The sequence below is a fragment of the Peromyscus californicus genome, unplaced genomic scaffold, assembly GCF_007827085.1.
Source record: "Peromyscus californicus insignis strain IS unplaced genomic scaffold, ASM782708v3 Scaffold_7__1_contigs__length_154581171, whole genome shotgun sequence".
Lineage (NCBI taxonomy): Eukaryota > Metazoa > Chordata > Mammalia > Rodentia > Cricetidae > Peromyscus > Peromyscus californicus.
Genome location: NW_026294595.1, coordinates 54,138,257 through 54,157,539, shown reverse-complemented (window position 1 = coordinate 54,157,539; position 19,283 = coordinate 54,138,257). Strand labels below are relative to the sequence as shown.

Below are 19,283 nucleotides of genomic sequence, written 5' to 3'. Positions count from 1 at the left end.
GTTCCTTACAAGTACTTTGTTTATAAAATTATCTGCATAGCCAGTAATGCATTTTTCTTCCCATATACACAATTAATACTTAATTTAATTGAAAAGCCCCCAATGTAACAGTTCATTGCCTTTTAGAGCTAATATCTACTGTTTTTCAAAAGAAAAGGTAATAATTATGTATATTGCAAGAGGAAAAAAATGACATCATGCCTAGATGATAAAAGTATAGGTAACAAAGAAAGATTATCCTTTCAATATATCTGCAAAAATAATAACTTGGGTAAAATGTGTGTGAGTGTGTGTTTTAAACCAATCTGTATAATGTCTATCTGAATTGATATGTTCATGGTCATTTGTAGGGTATCATATCGAATTCAAGGAAAGAAACAGCCTTCTATGGAAGAGAGCTAACAAGACTCCTATAAGGATGAAAGATTTCAAAGTGACGGGATTAACTGAAGGTCTTGAATATGAATTCCGAGTTATGGCTATCAATCTAGCAGGAGTGGGCAAGCCAAGCCTGCCATCAGAGCCGGTTGTGGCACTTGACCCCATTGGTAAGCCATTAATAAAGAAGAGCTTAGGGGACTGTGCTACGTGAAGCCAGCATTGGTGGTTTATTTGATGGACTTTCTTTTCTGTTTTAGATCCTCCTGGAAAACCTGAGGTTATTAGTGTAACAAGGAACTCAGTGACTCTCATCTGGACAGAACCCAAATATGATGGCGGTCATAAGTTAACAGGGTACATAGTAGAGAAGAGGGATCTGCCCTCTAAGTCTTGGATGAAAGCCAACCACATTAATGTTCCAGACTGTGCCTTTACTGTAACGGACCTTGTTGAAGGTGGAAAATATGAATTCAGAATCAGAGCCAAGAATACAGCAGGTGCTATCAGCGCTCCATCAGAGAGCACCGGAACCATCATTTGCAAGGATGAGTATGGTAGGTGAAGCTTACATTTTTTCCCAATTAAAAGGCAAAAAAATGTAACCTCCCTCACCTTCTGATGAATTTTTTTTTCCTTTGCAGAGGCACCAACCATTGTCCTTGATCCCACAATTAAAGATGGACTAACAGTCAAAGCAGGGGATACCATTGTTTTAAGTGCCATTAGCATTCTTGGCAAACCCCTTCCAAAGTCAAGTTGGTCCAAGGCAGGAAAAGATATCAGACCATCAGATATTGCCCAAATAACTTCAACCCCAACATCTTCTATGCTGACAGTCAAGTACGCCACAAGAAAAGATGCCGGCGAATACACCATCACTGCTACCAATCCTTTTGGCACAAAGGAGGAACATGTGAAGGTATCAGTCCTTGATGTACCTGGTCCCCCAGGTCCCATTGAAATCAGTAATGTTTCTGCTGAAAAAGCAACACTTACATGGACACCTCCCTTGGAAGATGGCGGATCACCAATCAAGGCTTATGTCCTTGAAAAGAGAGAAACCAGTCGGCTTTTGTGGACAGTGGTTTCCGAAGATATTCAGGCTTGCAGGCATGTGGTAACCAAACTCATCCAAGGAAACGAATACCTTTTCCGTGTGTCAGCGGTAAACCATTACGGCAAAGGAGAACCTGTTCAGTCGGAGCCTGTCAAAATGGTAGACCGATTTGGTATGTAGAGCATGTGGTAGCTGTGGTAGTGGTTACCATGAAAACATTCACAACACAGTTCAGTAAACCAGGAAATTTACCACAACTCTGCTTCTTTTGTAGGTCCCCCTGGCCCTCCTGGAAAACCAGAGATATCAAATGTTACTAAGAACACCGCCACTGTCAGTTGGAAGAGACCGACTGATGATGGCGGCAGCGAGATCACAGGATATCACGTTGAAAGGAGGGAAAAGAAAGGCTTGCGATGGGTGAGAGCAACAAAGACTCCAGTTTCTGATCTCAGGTGCAAAGTGACTGGCCTACAAGAAGGAAATACCTACGAATTCCGTGTCAGTGCAGAAAACAGAGCGGGGATTGGTCCACCTAGTGATGCCTCAAATCCTGTTCTGATGAAAGATGTCGCATGTTAGTATTTATCATCTTTTTCAACACTGTTCCTTTGAGCCTTCTGACATTTTATATAAAGTGCCCCAAAGCAAAACTCTCACTATAAAGATTCTATCTTTGTTTCTTTTGTTCAGATCCTCCAGGACCACCTTCAAATGCGCATGTCACTGACACTACCAAGAAATCAGCTTCTTTGGCATGGGGCAAGCCTCATTATGACGGTGGGCTGGAAATCACTGGCTACGTGGTGGAGCATCAAAAAGTAGGAGAGGACGCCTGGGTAAAAGATACGACAGGAACAGCCCTCAGAATTACTCAGTTTGTTGTTCCTGATCTTCAAACTAAGGAGAAATACAATTTTAGAATCAGTGCCATCAATGATGCAGGTGTCGGGGAACCAGCAGTGATTCCAAATGTTGAAATTGTAGAGAAGGAAATGGCTCCCGATTTTGAGCTGGATGCCGAGCTGCGAAGAACACTTGTGGTTAGGGCAGGACTCAGTATTCGGATTTTTGTGCCAATTAAAGGCCGTCCTGCCCCTGAAGTGACATGGACCAAAGATAACATCAACCTGAAGCACCGAGCCAACATCGAAAACACAGAGTCATTTACTCTTCTCATTATCCCAGAGTGTAACCGATACGACACCGGTAAATTTGTGATGACCATCGAAAACCCAGCTGGAAAGAAAAGTGGCTTTGTCAACGTCAGAGTCCTGGACACACCGGGTCCTGTCCTTAACCTCAGGCCTACAGACATCACGAAGGACAGTGTCACCCTACACTGGGACCTACCTCTGATAGATGGGGGCTCACGGATAACGAACTATATTGTGGAGAAACGCGAAGCGACGAGGAAATCATACTCCACAGTCACCACCAAGTGCCACAAATGTACATACAAAGTAACTGGCTTGACGGAAGGCTGTGAATACTTCTTCAGAGTGATGGCAGAAAATGAGTACGGAATTGGTGAACCAACAGAAACCACAGAGCCCGTAAGAGCCTCTGAAGCACCGTTACCCCCAGACAGCCTTAACATCATGGACATAACCAAGAGCACAGTCAGCCTGGCATGGCCCAAACCCAGGCATGATGGTGGCAGCAAGATCACTGGCTATGTGATTGAAGCCCAGAGGAAAGGGTCTGACCAGTGGACCCACATCTCAACCGTGAAAGGGTTAGAATGTGTGGTGAGGAATCTAACTGAAGGAGAGGAATATACCTTCCAAGTGATGGCGGTCAACAGCTCAGGCAGAAGCGCCCCTAGAGAAAGCAGGCCTGTCATCGTCAAGGAGCAGACAATGCTTCCAGAGTTGGATCTCCGTGGCATCTATCAGAAGCTAGTCATTGCCAGAGCTGGTGACAACATCAAAGTTGAAATTCCAGTGCTTGGGCGACCCAAGCCCACAGTTACATGGAAAAAAGGAGACCAGATTCTTAAACAGACACAGAGAGTTAATGTGGAAAATACAGCAACTTCAACCATCTTAAATATCAATGAGTGTGTTAGAAGCGATAGTGGACCCTACCCATTAACAGCAAAGAACACTGTGGGAGAGGTTGGTGATGTCATAACCATTCAAGTCCATGATATCCCGGGACCACCTACAGGACCAATAAAATTTGATGAAGTCTCATCTGACTTTGTAACCTTCTCTTGGGAGCCACCGGAAAATGATGGAGGTGTCCCAATAAGCAACTACGTAGTAGAAATGAGACAGACAGACAGTACTACATGGGTAGAGTTAGCAACAACTGTTATCCGTACTACCTACAAAGCCACTCGCCTGACCACTGGAGTCGAGTATCAGTTCCGTGTAAGAGCGCAAAACAGATACGGCGTTGGACCTGGCATCACATCTGCATCCGTTGTTGCTAACTATCCATTTAAGGTGCCTGGGCCTCCTGGCACCCCTCAGGTTACTGCAGTCACCAAAGACTCGATGACCATTAGCTGGCATGAACCCCTTTCTGATGGTGGGAGCCCCATTTTAGGATATCACATCGAAAGGAAAGAACGAAACGGCATTCTCTGGCAGACCGTGAGCAAAGCGTTAGTACCGGGCAACATTTTCAAGTCAACTGGACTTACAGACGGCATTGCTTACGAATTCCGAGTAATTGCAGAAAACATGGCAGGCAAGAGCAAACCCAGCAAGCCATCTGAGCCTGTGTTTGCTTTGGATCCCATTGACCCCCCTGGGAAACCAGTGCCTCTAAACATTACTAGACACACAGTGACCCTGAAGTGGGCTAAGCCAGAGTATACCGGAGGCTTTAAAATTACTAGTTACGTGGTCGAAAAGAGGGACCTTCCTAATGGACGGTGGCTGAAGGCCAACTTCAGCAACATCTTAGAAAACGAATTTACAGTCAGTGGCCTAACTGAAGATGCCGCATACGAGTTCCGTGTGATTGCCAAAAACGCTGCTGGGGCCGTCAGTCCGCCATCGGAGCCATCGGACGCCATCACATGCAGGGATGACCTGGAAGCGCCAAGAATCATGGTGGATGTTAAATTTAAGGATACTATCACGTTAAAGGCTGGGGAAGCATTCAAGCTAGAAGCCGATGTTTCGGGTCGCCCGCCTCCAACAATGGAATGGACTAAAGACGGAAAGGAGCTTGAAGGCACAGGAAAATTGGAAATAAAAATTGCAGACTTCTCCACTCACCTGATAAACAAGGATTCATCCAGGACGGACAGTGGGGCTTACATTCTGACAGCCACTAATCCCGGTGGCTTTGCCAAACACATTTTCAATGTCAAAGTTCTTGATAGACCAGGACCACCTGAAGGACCTTTAGCTGTGTCTGATGTGACATCAGAAAAGTGTGTACTGTCATGGTTGCCTCCACTGGATGACGGGGGTGCCAAAATTGATCATTACATAGTACAGAAACGTGAAACCAGCAGGTTGGCATGGACAAACGTGGCCACAGAAGTCCAAGTAACAAAGCTGAAGGTCACTAAGCTCCTGAAAGGCAATGAATACATATTCCGTGTCATGGCTGTAAATAAATATGGAGTTGGAGAGCCGCTAGAATCAGAGCCTGTGCTTGCAGTGGATCCTTATGGACCACCTGACCCACCCAAGAACCCTGAAGTTACAACTATCACCAAAGACTCCATGGTTGTCTGCTGGAACCATCCTGACTCTGACGGTGGAAGTGAAATCATCAATTACATTGTGGAACGGCGTGATAAAGCCGGCCAGCGCTGGGTGAAATGCAACAAAAAGACTCTCACTGACTTAAGATACAAAGTGTCCGGACTGACAGAAGGACATGAGTATGAATTCAGAATTATGGCAGAAAACGCAGCTGGAATTAGTGCACCAAGTGCTACCAGCCCGTTTTATAAAGCCTGTGACACTGTGTTTAAACCTGGCCCACCAGGTAACCCGCGTGTCCTAGATACAAGCAGGTCCTCCATTTCAATTGCATGGAATAAACCTATCTATGATGGAGGTTCAGAAATCACTGGGTATATGGTCGAGATTGCCCTGCCCGAAGAAGATGAATGGCAGGTTGTCACTCCCCCAGCTGGGCTCAAGGCAACTTCCTATACTATCACCAACCTCATAGAGAATCAGGAATATAAAATCCGCATCTATGCCATGAATTCCGAAGGCCTTGGTGAACCTGCCCTTGTTCCGGGGACGCCAAAGGCAGAAGAAAGAATGCTTCCTCCTGAGATCGAGCTCGATGCCGACTTACGCAAAGTTGTCACTATAAGAGCCTGTTGCACCCTGAGGCTCTTTGTTCCCATCAAAGGGAGACCAGCACCCGAGGTCAAGTGGGCCCGAGAGCATGGAGAGTCTTTGGACAAAGCTAGCATTGAATCCACAAGCTCTTATACCCTGCTTATTGTTGGAAATGTTAACAGATTCGACAGTGGCAAGTACATACTAACTGTAGAAAACAGCTCAGGCAGCAAGTCTGCGTTTGTCAATGTCAGAGTGTTAGATACACCAGGCCCTCCGCAGAATCTAAAGATAAAGGAGGTCACAAAGACCTCTGTCACGCTGACGTGGGAGCCTCCTCTCCTTGATGGAGGCTCAAAAATAAAGAACTATATTGTGGAAAAGCGAGAATCCACAAGAAAGGCATATTCAACTGTGGCAACCAATTGCCATAAGACTTCCTGGAAAGTAGACCAGCTTCAAGAAGGCTGCAGTTACTATTTCCGGGTTCTGGCTGAAAATGAATACGGCATTGGACTGCCTGCTGAAACGGCAGAGTCTGTGAAAGCATCCGAACGACCTCTTCCTCCAGGGAAAATAACTTTGATGGATGTCACAAGAAACAGTGTGTCTCTCTCTTGGGAGAAGCCAGAACATGACGGAGGCAGCCGAATTCTTGGCTACATCGTAGAGATGCAGAGCAAAGGCAGTGACAAATGGGCCACGTGTGCCACGGTGAAAGTCACAGAAGCTACCATCACAGGATTGATTCAGGGCGAAGAATACTCTTTCCGTGTTTCAGCTCAGAATGAAAAGGGCGTCAGTGACCCCAGACAACTGAGCGTTCCAGTAATCGCTAAAGACCTTGTTATTCCACCAGCCTTCAAACTCCTCTTCAATACTTTCACTGTGTTGGCAGGTGAAGACCTGAAAATCGATGTACCATTCATTGGACGCCCAACACCAGCCGTCACGTGGCATAAAGATGATGTGCCGCTGAAGCAAACCACTAGAGTAAATGCAGAGAGCACAGAGAACAACTCCCTACTGACAATAAAGGAAGCCTGCCGAGAAGACGTTGGCCATTACACAGTTAAGCTGACTAACTCAGCAGGTGAAGCTACAGAAACCCTTAATGTCATTGTTCTTGACAAACCAGGGCCTCCAACCGGACCAGTTAAAATAGATGAAGTGACCGCAGACAGTGTTACTCTTTCCTGGGAGCCTCCCAAGTACGATGGAGGAAGTTCTATCAATAACTACATCGTAGAGAAGCGGGACACGTCCACAACCACCTGGCAAATTGTGTCAGCGACCGTTGCAAGAACCACCATAAAGGCCTGCAGACTGAAGACTGGGTGTGAATATCAGTTCAGAATTGCTGCTGAAAACAGGTATGGGAAGAGCACCTATCTCAATTCAGAGCCCGTTATTGCCCAGTACCCATTCAAAGTGCCAGGTCCACCTGGTACACCGTTCGTCACGCTGGCCTCCAAAGACAGCATGGAGGTGCAGTGGCATGAGCCGGTCAGCGATGGTGGGAGCAGGGTCCTTGGCTACCATCTAGAGCGCAAGGAGAGAAACAGCATCCTCTGGGTCAAGCTGAATAAAACGCCTATTCCCCAAACCAAGTTCAAGACAACTGGCCTCGAAGAAGGCATTGAATATGAATTCAGAGTGTCTGCAGAGAACATTGTAGGCATTGGCAAGCCAAGTAAACCATCAGAGTGTTATGTAGCTCGTGACCCATGTGATCCACCAGGAAGGCCAGAGGCGATCGTTGTCACACGGAATTCTGTGACTCTTCAGTGGAAGAAACCCACCTATGATGGTGGAAGCAAGATCACTGGCTATGTTGTTGAGAAGAAAGAATTACCTGACGGCCGCTGGATGAAAGCCAGCTTTACAAATATCATTGACACCCAGTTTGAGGTAACTGGCCTCATCGAAGATCACAGATATGAATTCCGGGTGATAGCTCGAAATGCTGCAGGAGTATTCAGCGAGCCCTCAGAAAGCACTGGGGCAATAGCAGCAAGAGATGAGGTCGAGCCACCAAGAATAAGCATGGACCCCAAATACAAAGACACAGTTGTGGTTCATGCTGGTGAGTCATTCAAGGTTGATGCAGATATATTTGGCAAACCAATACCAGTCACTCAGTGGGTCAAAGGTGACCAGGAACTTTCAAGCACAGCTCGGTTAGAAATAAAGAGCACTGACTTTGCCACCAGCCTCAGTGTCAAAGACGCAGTACGTGTTGACAGTGGCAATTACATCCTGAAGGCCAAAAACGTTGCAGGAGAGAGATCGGTAACTGTCAGTGTCAAAGTTCTTGATAGACCAGGACCACCTGAGGGGCCTGTTGCTATATCAGGGGTTACAGCAGAAAAATGTACACTAGCCTGGAAACCCCCACTTCAGGATGGTGGTAGTGATATCACAAATTACATCGTGGAAAGGCGAGAAACCAGCCGCCTGGTCTGGACTCTGGTTGATGCCAATGTGCAGACTCTCAGCTGCAAAGTCACAAAGCTTCTTGAAGGCAATGAATATATTTTCCGTATAATGGCTGTGAACAAATATGGTGTTGGCGAACCTCTCGAGTCTGAGCCATTAATTGCCAAGAATCCATTTGTAGTCCCAGATGCACCCAAAGCTCCAGAAGTTACAGCTGTGACCAAAGACTCCATGATTGTTGTGTGGGAAAGGCCAGCATCTGATGGTGGCAGTGAAATTCTAGGATACGTTCTAGAGAAACGGGACAAAGAAGGCATAAGATGGACGAGATGCCACAAGCGTCTGATTGGAGAACTGCGCCTGAGAGTAACTGGACTCATAGAAAACCACAATTATGAATTCAGAGTCTCAGCCGAAAATGCTGCTGGACTTAGTGAACCAAGCCCCCCTTCTGCTTACCAGAAAGCTTGTGACCCCATTTATAAGCCAGGCCCTCCAAACAACCCCAAAGTCATGGATGTTACCAGATCTTCAGTTTTCCTTTCTTGGAGCAAACCTATATACGACGGTGGCTGTGAAATCCAAGGATACATTGTTGAAAAATGCGATGTGAGTGTTGGTGAATGGACAATGTGTACACCACCAACTGGAATCAATAAAACCAACCTAGAAGTAGAGAAGCTGTTGGAAAAGCATGAATACAACTTCCGGATCTGCGCCATTAATAAAGCTGGAGTTGGGGAGCATGCTGACGTCCCGGGACCGGTAATGGTTGAAGAAAAGCTTGAAGCACCGGATATAGATCTTGACCTTGAACTAAGGAAGGTTATTAATATAAGGGCAGGCGGCTCCTTAAGGTTGTTTGTTCCTATAAAAGGTCGTCCTACACCGGAAGTGAAGTGGGGGAAGGTAGACGGCGACATCCGAGATGCGGCTATAATTGACGTCACGAGCAGTTTCACCTCTCTTGTTCTTGACAATGTCAATCGGTACGATAGTGGGAAATACACGCTCACATTAGAAAACAGCAGTGGAACGAAATCTGCCTTTGTGACTGTGAGGGTTCTGGACACCCCCAGCCCACCCGTCAACCTGAAAGTCACAGAAATCACCAAAGACTCGGTATCGATTACATGGGAACCTCCTTTGTTGGATGGAGGATCAAAAATTAAAAATTACATTGTTGAGAAGCGCGAAGCCACAAGAAAATCCTATGCTGCCATCGTAACAAACTGCCATAAGAATTCTTGGAAGATTGAACAACTCCAAGAAGGTTGCAGTTATTACTTCCGAGTCACTGCTGAGAACGAATATGGTATTGGCCTTCCCGCCCGCACTGCAGATCCAATCAAGGTTGCAGAAGTCCCACAACCTCCAGGGAAAATCAGCGTGGATGATGTCACCAGAAACAGTGTCTCCCTGAGTTGGACAAAGCCTGAACACGATGGTGGCAGTAAAATCATTCAGTACATTGTAGAAATGCAAGCTAAAAACACCGACAAGTGGTCAGAGTGCGCTAGGGTGAAGTCCCTTGACGCGGTTATCACCAACCTAACGCAGGGAGAAGAATATCTTTTTAGAGTTGTTGCTGTAAATGAAAAAGGAAGAAGTGACCCGAGATCCCTTGCAGTTCCAATAGTTGCCAAAGATCTGGTCATCGAGCCAGACGTAAGACCGGCATTCAGCAGTTACAGTGTACAGGTTGGGCAAGATTTGAAAGTAGAAGTACCAATTTCTGGACGTCCTAAACCAACCATTTCCTGGACTAAAGATGGGGTGCCACTGAAGCAGACCACAAGAATCAATGTTACCGACTCCCTTGACCTCACCACACTCAGTATTAAAGAAACTCATAAGGACGATGGTGGACAGTATGGAATCACAGTTGCCAATGTTGTTGGTCAGAAGATGGCAGCCATTGAAATTATAACTCTAGATAAACCTGATCCTCCAAAGGGGCCTGTTAAATTTGATGAAGTCAGTGCTGAGAGTATTACATTATCCTGGAACCCTCCCTTATACACAGGGGGTTGCCAAATAACCAATTACATTGTTCAGAAAAGAGATACAACCACCACAGTATGGGATGTCGTCTCTGCTACTGTTGCCAGAACTACACTCAAAGTAACCAAACTGAAAACTGGTACAGAATACCAATTCAGAATATTTGCCGAAAACCGATATGGACAAAGCTTTGCTTTAGAGTCTGAACCAATTGTAGCTCAATATCCCTACAAAGAACCAGGCCCTCCAGGAACACCATTTGTCACAGCCATCTCCAAAGACTCTATGGTTGTACAATGGCATGAACCCATCAATAATGGTGGAAGCCCAGTCATAGGTTACCACCTTGAGAGAAAGGAAAGGAATAGTATTTTGTGGACAAAAGTCAACAAAACTATCATTCATGACACCCAGTTTAAAGCACTGAACCTTGAAGAAGGCATTGAGTATGAATTTAGAGTCTATGCTGAAAATATTGTTGGTGTAGGCAAGGCAAGCAAGAACTCGGAATGCTATGTAGCCCGAGACCCCTGTGATCCACCGGGAACCCCAGAAGCAGTAATAGTTAAGAGGAATGAGATCACATTACAGTGGACCAAACCTGTATATGATGGTGGAAGTATGATTACAGGTTACATCGTAGAGAAACGTGATCTCCCTGAGGGTCGCTGGATGAAAGCCAGTTTCACAAATGTCATTGAAACTCAATTCACTGTTTCGGGTCTTACTGAAGATCAAAGATATGAATTCAGAGTCATTGCAAAGAACGCAGCTGGTGCAATAAGTAAGCCCTCTGATAGCACCGGACCAATAACTGCCAAGGATGAGGTCGAACTGCCACGGATTTCCATGGATCCAAAATTCAGAGACACAATCGTGGTAAATGCCGGAGAAACATTCAGACTTGAGGCTGATGTCCATGGGAAGCCCCTACCCACCATTGAGTGGTTAAGAGGAGATAAGGAAATTGAAGAATCTGCTAGATGTGAAATAAAGAACACAGATTTCAAAGCTTTACTCATTGTAAAAGATGCCATTCGAATTGACGGTGGACAGTATATTTTGAGAGCCTCTAATGTTGCCGGTTCTAAGTCATTCCCAGTAAATGTGAAAGTGCTAGACAGGCCAGGACCTCCCGAAGGGCCGGTTCAGGTTACTGGGGTCACATGTGAAAAATGCACTCTGGCATGGTCTCCACCACTTCAAGATGGTGGCAGTGACATTTCTCACTATGTCGTTGAGAAGCGGGAAACAAGTCGACTCGCATGGACTGTGGTCGCTTCAGAAGTTGTGACTAACTCTCTAAAAGTTACTAAGCTCTTGGAGGGGAATGAATACATTTTCAGAATAATGGCTGTCAACAAGTACGGTGTTGGAGAGCCTTTGGAATCTGCACCAGTACTCATGAAAAATCCATTTGTGCTTCCTGGACCACCCAAGAGCTTGGAAGTCACAAACATTGCCAAGGACTCTATGACAGTCTGCTGGAATCGGCCAGACAGTGATGGTGGAAGTGAGATTATTGGTTACATTGTGGAGAAAAGAGACAGGAGTGGCATTCGGTGGATAAAATGCAACAAACGCCGCATTACAGATTTGCGGCTCAGGGTAACAGGATTAACAGAAGATCATGAATATGAATTCAGAGTCTCTGCAGAAAACGCTGCTGGAGTTGGAGAACCAAGTCCGGCTACCATGTACTATAAGGCTTGTGATCCTGTGTTCAAACCTGGCCCACCCACCAATGCACACATTGTAGACACCACTAAAAATTCAGTCACACTTGCCTGGAGCAAACCTATCTATGATGGTGGCAGTGAGATCCTGGGCTACATCGTAGAAATCTGTAAAGCAGATGAAGAAGAATGGCAAATAGTTACCCCACAGACTGGTCTGAGAGTCACTCGATTTGAGATTTCCAAACTCACTGAACACCAAGAATATAAAATACGAGTTTGCGCCCTCAACAAAGTTGGTTTAGGCGAGGCTGCCTCAGTTCCTGGTACTGTGAAACCGGAAGATAAACTTGAAGCTCCGGAACTTGACCTTGACTCTGAGTTAAGAAAAGGAATTGTTGTAAGAGCCGGTGGATCTGCCAGAATCCACATTCCATTCAAAGGTCGTCCAACACCTGAGATCACTTGGTCTAAAGAGGAAGGTGAATTCACAGATAAGGTCCAAATAGAGAAAGGAACGAACTTCACCCAACTCTCAATAGATAACTGTGACAGAAACGACGCGGGAAAATACATCCTCAAGTTAGAGAACAGCAGCGGATCAAAGTCTGCTTTTGTCACTGTGAAAGTACTTGACACCCCAGGACCCCCACAGAATTTAACTGTCAAGGAAGTGAGGAAAGACTCTGTCCTTCTGGTATGGGAACCACCTCTCATTGACGGTGGGGCAAAGGTCAAGAACTATGTAATTGACAAGCGCGAGTCAACCCGAAAAGCCTATGCTAATGTGAGTAGCAAATGCAACAAAACAAGCTTTAAAGTTGAGAATCTGACTGAAGGAGCCATCTATTACTTTAGAGTCATGGCCGAGAATGAATTTGGAGTTGGCGTTCCTGCAGAAACCTCTGATGCTGTGAAAGCTTCTGAACCTCCTTCCCCACCAGGAAAGGTAACACTCACGGACGTGTCCCAAACCAGCGCATCACTTATGTGGGAGAAACCTGAACATGATGGTGGCAGCAGAATCCTGGGGTATGTGGTTGAAATGCAGCCCAAAGGAACAGAAAAATGGAGTATAGTGGCTGAATCCAAAGTCTGTAGTGCAGTTGTTACCGGTCTGAGCTCTGGACAAGAATATCAGTTCCGTGTCAAAGCTTACAATGAGAAGGGAAAAAGTGATCCAAGAGTGCTCGGCGTTCCTGTCATAGCCAAGGATTTGACTATACAGCCTAGTTTCAAGCTGCCATTTAATACCTACAGTGTCCAGGCGGGAGAGGATCTGAAAATAGAAATTCCAGTCATAGGCCGACCAAGACCGAAAATTTCTTGGGTCAAAGATGGTGAGCCTCTTAAACAGACCACAAGAGTGAATGTTGAAGAAACAGCTACTTCAACTATTTTACATGTTAAAGAAAGCAGCAAAGATGACTTTGGCAAATACAGTGTCACAGCAACGAACAGCGCAGGCACAGCAACAGAAGACCTCAGCGTTATTGTTCTGGAAAAGCCTGGCCCTCCAGTGGGACCGGTGAAGTTTGATGAAGTCAGTGCAGACTTTGTGGTCATATCCTGGGAACCGCCGGCCTATACTGGTGGGTGCCAGATAAGCAACTACATTGTGGAGAAGCGAGACACCACCACCACCAACTGGCAGATGGTATCAGCAACAGTTGCCAGAACAACCATTAAAATAGGCAAACTGAAAACAGGCACTGAATACCAGTTTAGGATTTTTGCCGAGAACAGGTATGGAAAAAGTGCTCCCTTGGACTCTAAACCGGTTGTTGTACAATATCCATTTAAAGAACCTGGACCTCCTGGAACCCCTTTTGTGACATCTGTCTCAAAAGATCAAATGCTTGTGCAGTGGCATGAGCCAGTTAATGATGGGGGTAGCAAAGTTATTGGCTACCATCTTGAACAGAAAGAAAAGAATAGCATTCTGTGGGTCAAGTTGAATAAGATCCCCATCCAGGATACCAAATTCAAAACAACGGGGCTTGATGAAGGTCTTGAATATGAGTTCCGGGTTTCTGCTGAGAACATTGTGGGCATTGGCAAGCCCAGCAAAATGTCAGAGTGCTATGTTGCGCGGGACCCATGTGATCCACCCGGCCGTCCTGAAGCCATTGTTATCACAAGAAATAGTGTCACACTGAAATGGAAGAAGCCTGCTTATGATGGCGGCAGCAAGATAACTGGTTATATCGTAGAAAAGAAAGACCTACCTGATGGCCGATGGATGAAAGCCAGCTTCACCAATGTTGTAGAAACTGAATTTGCAGTGACTGGGCTTGTAGAAGACCAAAGATATGAATTTAGAGTAATTGCAAGAAATGCGGCTGGCAACTTCAGTGAGCCATCTGAGAGCAGTGGCGCCATCACCGCAAGGGATGAAATTGATGCACCAAACGCCTCACTGGATCCGAAATACAGAGATGTCATCGTTGTTCGTGCAGGAGAGACCTTTGTTCTCGAAGCTGACATCCGCGGTAAACCTATACCTGATATCGTTTGGTCAAAAGATGGGAACGAACTCGAAGAAACAGCCGCTCGGATGGAAATTAAATCTACTCTCCAGAAAACAACTCTCGTTGTCAAAGACTGCATCCGTACTGATGGAGGGCAGTATACCTTGAAACTCAGCAATGTCGGTGGCACCAAGACCATACCTATCACTGTAAAGGTGCTGGATAGGCCAGGGCCTCCTGAAGGACCTCTTAAAGTCACTGGAGTCACAGCCGAAAAGTGTTACCTGGCATGGAACCCACCTTTGCAGGACGGTGGTGCTAGTATTTCACATTACATCATTGAAAAGAGAGAAACAAGCAGACTCTCCTGGACCCAGGTTTCAACTGAGGTACAGGCCCTTAACTACAAAGTCACTAAATTACTTCCTGGGAATGAGTACATTTTCCGGGTTATGGCAGTGAATAAATATGGAATTGGAGAGCCCCTGGAATCTGAGCCTGTGATAGCCTGTAATCCTTATAAGCTTCCAGGCCCTCCTTCAACACCTGAGGCCTCAGCAATCACCAAAGACTCCATGGTACTAACGTGGACCCGTCCAGTGGATGATGGAGGTGCTGAAATTGAGGGGTACATCCTTGAAAAGCGAGATAAGGAAGGAATAAGATGGACCAAGTGTAATAAGAAGACATTAACAGATCTTCGGTTCAGGGTAACCGGCCTCACAGAAGGCCATTCCTACGAATTCAGGGTTGCCGCCGAGAATGCAGCTGGCATTGGAGAACCTAGTGAGCCGTCTGTGTTCTACCGGGCATGTGATGCCTTGTATCCACCCGGTCCGCCAAGTAACCCCAAAGTGACGGATACTTCCAGATCTTCTGTCTCCTTAGCCTGGAATAAGCCAATTTATGATGGCGGCGCACCTGTTAGAGGCTATGTTATTGAGCTCAAGGAAGCTGCTGCTGACGAATGGACTACTTGTACTCCACCATCAGGATTACAAGGGAAGCAGTTCACAGTGACCAAGCTTAAAGAGAACACCGAGTACAACTTCCGCATCTGTGCGTTCAATACCGAAGGTGTAGGGGAGCCTGCCACTATCCCCGGCTCCATTGTTGTTCAGGAGAGGGCGGAACCCCCAGAAATAGAACTCGATGCTGACCTCAGGAAGGTGGTCACTCTTCGTGCAAGCGCCACTCTGCGCTTATTTGTCACTATCAAGGGCCGACCGGAACCTGAGGTTAAATGGGAGAAGGCTGAAGGCGTTCTCACAGAGAGGGCCCAGATTGAGGTGACTAGTTCGTATACAATGCTGGTGATTGACAACGTGACCAGATTTGACAGTGGGAGATACAACCTCACCCTAGAAAACAACAGCGGCTCCAAAATGGCTTTTGTCAACGTCAGAGTTCTTGACTCACCAAGTGCACCTGTGAATCTGACTGTGAGAGAAGTGAAGAAAGACTCGGTGACGCTGTCCTGGGAACCACCACTTATTGATGGAGGAGCGAAGATTACAAATTACATCGTTGAGAAACGAGAAACCACAAGAAAAGCGTATGCTACCATCACAAACAACTGCACTAAGAACACTTTCAAAATTGAAAATCTACAAGAAGGGTGTTCTTACTACTTCCGAGTCCTGGCTTCCAATGAATACGGGATTGGTTTGCCAGCTGAAACGACAGAACCTGTTAAAGTGTCTGAACCCCCACTTCCTCCTGGAAGGGTGACCCTTGTAGATGTGACCCGTAATACAGCTACCATCAAGTGGGAGAAACCAGAAAGCGACGGCGGCAGCAAAATCACAGGTTATGTCGTCGAAATGCAGACGAAGGGCAGTGAAAAGTGGAGTACGTGCACACAGGTGAAGACACTGGAGGCAACTATATCCGGCCTAACTGCAGGAGAAGAGTACGCCTTCAGGGTAGCTGCGGTTAATGAAAAAGGAAGAAGTGACCCAAGACCGCTCGGAGTGCCAGTCATTGCGAAAGATATCGAAATAAAGCCTTCGGTTGAGCTTCCTTTCAATACTTTCAACGTTAAGGCTAAGGACCAACTCAAAATTGACATACCATTCAAAGGAAGACCTCAAGCTACTATAACCTGGAAAAAAGATGGTCAGGTTCTTAGAGAGACAACGAGAGTCAACGTATCTTCCTCAAAGACTGTAACAACGCTATCTATTAAAGAAGCTTCAAGAGAAGATGTTGGAACTTACGAATTGTGTGTTTCAAATACTGCTGGATCCATAACAGTTCCTATAACTGTCATTGTCCTTGACAGGCCAGGACCTCCAGGACCCATACGCATTGATGAAGTTAGTTGTGACAATGTGTCCATTTCTTGGAATCCTCCAGAATATGATGGTGGCTGCCAAATTAGCAACTACATTGTTGAGAAGAGGGAAACCACTTCTACAACATGGCAGGTAGTTTCACAAGCTGTGGCAAGAACATCCATTAAAATAGTCCGCTTGACAACAGGAAGTGAGTATCAGTTCCGTGTCTGTGCAGAGAATCGGTATGGAAAGAGTTCCTACAGCGAATCCTCAGCTGTTGTTGCTGAGTATCCATTCAGCCCCCCAGGGCCTCCTGGCACTCCTAAAGTTGTGCATGCCACAAAATCTACCATGATTGTAAGCTGGCAGGTGCCAGTTAACGATGGAGGAAGCCAAGTACTTGGCTACCACCTTGAATACAAAGAAAGAAGCAGCATTCTCTGGTCAAAGGCAAACAAAGTCCTCATTGCAGATACTCAGATGAAGGTCTCTGGTCTTGATGAGGGGCTGATGTATGAGTACCGTGTGTACGCTGAGAATATTGCTGGAATTGGCAAATGCAGTAAAGCATGTGAACCAGTCCCTGCAAGAGATCCTTGCGACCCTCCTGGACAACCTGAAGTCACCAATATCACAAGAAAATCCGTGTCCCTTAAGTGGTCTAAACCACGTTATGATGGCGGAGCTAAGATCACTGGATACATTGTGGAACGCAGAGAATTACCTGACGGCAGATGGCTGAAGTGCAATTTCACGAATGTACAGGAAACATACTTTGAAGTAACTGAGCTAACTGAAGACCAGCGTTACGAATTCCGGGTCTTTGCAAGGAATGCCGCTGACTCAGTTAGTGAGCCGTCTGAATCCACTGGACCTATTACAGTTAAAGACGATGTCGAGGCACCAAGAATTATGATGGATGTCAAATTCCGAGATGTCATTGTTGTCAAAGCTGGAGAAGTCCTGAAGATAAATGCAGACATTGCAGGACGACCCCTGCCAGTAATTTCCTGGGCCAAAGATGGGGTAGAAATTGAAGAAAGGGCAAAAACAGAAATTGTCTCAACAGACTATAATACCACATTAACAGTTAAAGACTGTGTAAGACGGGACACTGGACAGTATGTACTTACACTGAAGAATGTGGCAGGAACTCGGACTATGGCAGTTAACTGCAAAGTACTTGATAAGCCTGGCCCACCAGCAGGACCCCTTGAAATAACCGGCCTCACGGCTGAGAAGTGCTCTCTTTCCTGGGGACGTCCCCAAGAAGATGGCGGTGCAGATATTGACTATTACATTGTAGAAAAGCGTGAAACAAGCCGCCTCGCATGGACCATATGTGAAGCAGAGTTAAGGACAACATCTTGTAAGGTGACCAAGCTACTCAAAGGCAATGAATATATCTTTAGAGTTACTGGTGTTAATAAATACGGTGTTGGTGAGCCCCTAGAGAGCGTGGCCGTGAAGGCACTCGATCCATTCACCGTTCCTAGTCCACCCACATCTTTGGAAATCACATCTGTGACCAAGGACTCCATGACCCTTTGCTGGTCAAGACCTGAGACTGATGGAGGCAGTGACATCTCTGGATACATAATTGAAAGGCGTGAGAAAAACAGCCTACGGTGGGTGCGCGTGAATAAAAAACCCGTTTATGATCTGAGAGTGAAGTCAACAGGGCTCCGGGAAGGATGTGAATATGAATATCGGGTTTTTGCAGAAAACGCTGCCGGCCTAAGTCTCCCAAGTGAAACAACTCCCTTAGTTCGAGCAGAAGACCCAGTGTTCCTGCCTTCTCCTCCATCTAAACCCAAAATTGTAGACTCAGGCAAGACAACCATCACCATCGGTTGGGTTAAACCTTTGTTTGATGGTGGGGCTCCAATAACCGGATATACGGTAGAATACAAAAGGTCTGACGAAACTGACTGGAAAGCTGCCATTCAGAGCTTCCGAGGCACAGAATATACAATGAGTGGGCTGACGACGGGAGCCGAATATGTTTTCAGAGTGAAGTCTGTCAATAAGGTTGGTGCCAGTGATCCCAGTGATAGCTCCGACCCCCAGGTAGCAAAAGAAAGAGAAGAAGAACCTGTATTTGACGTTGACAGTGAAATGAGGAAGACTTTGGTTGTCAAGGCTGGCTCCTCGTTTACCATGACTGTTCCTTTCAGAGGAAGACCAATCCCCAATGTTTCCTGGAGTAAACCCGACACTGACCTCCGTACTAGAGCCTACATTGATTCCACAGAGTCTCGCACATCACTTACTATTGAAAATGCCAACAGAAACGATTCTGGGAAATACACACTAACCATTCAGAACGTTTTGAGTGCTGCTTCCATGACCTTCATTGTCAAAGTTTTAGATTCCCCAGGTCCTCCATCCAATATTACCGTACGTGAAGTAACCAAGGAGACGGCTGTGCTGTCCTGGGATGTGCCTGAAAATGACGGTGGAGCAGCAGTGAAGAATTACCACATAGAAAAACGTGAGGCCAGCAAGAAGGCGTGGGTATCGGTCACCAACAACTGCAACCGCCTCTCCTACAAAGTAACCAACTTACAAGAAGGAGCTATTTACTACTTCAGGGTCTCTGGAGAAAATGAGTTTGGTGTCGGTGTACCAGCTGAAACAAAGGAAGGCGTCAAAATAACAGGTACATATTAACAACAAAATATATAGATATTCTGCTAGAACCATAT

General features: G+C 46.1%; 1 protein-coding gene across 2 annotated transcripts in view; it reads left to right on the top strand.

Annotated features, from left to right (window-relative positions):
* Positions 1 to 19,283, top strand: part of Ttn (titin) — a 273,083-nt gene that overhangs the window by 220,735 nt on the left and 33,065 nt on the right. For both annotated transcript variants that reach the window (XM_052723591.1, XM_052723590.1), the window contains 5 exons: positions 351 to 548; positions 639 to 935; positions 1,023 to 1,610; positions 1,713 to 2,015; positions 2,132 to 19,237. In XM_052723591.1, the coding sequence (XP_052579551.1) occupies positions 351 to 548; positions 639 to 935; positions 1,023 to 1,610; positions 1,713 to 2,015; positions 2,132 to 19,237 (18,492 nt within the window). The remainder of the gene's footprint in view (positions 1 to 350; positions 549 to 638; positions 936 to 1,022; positions 1,611 to 1,712; positions 2,016 to 2,131; positions 19,238 to 19,283) is intronic.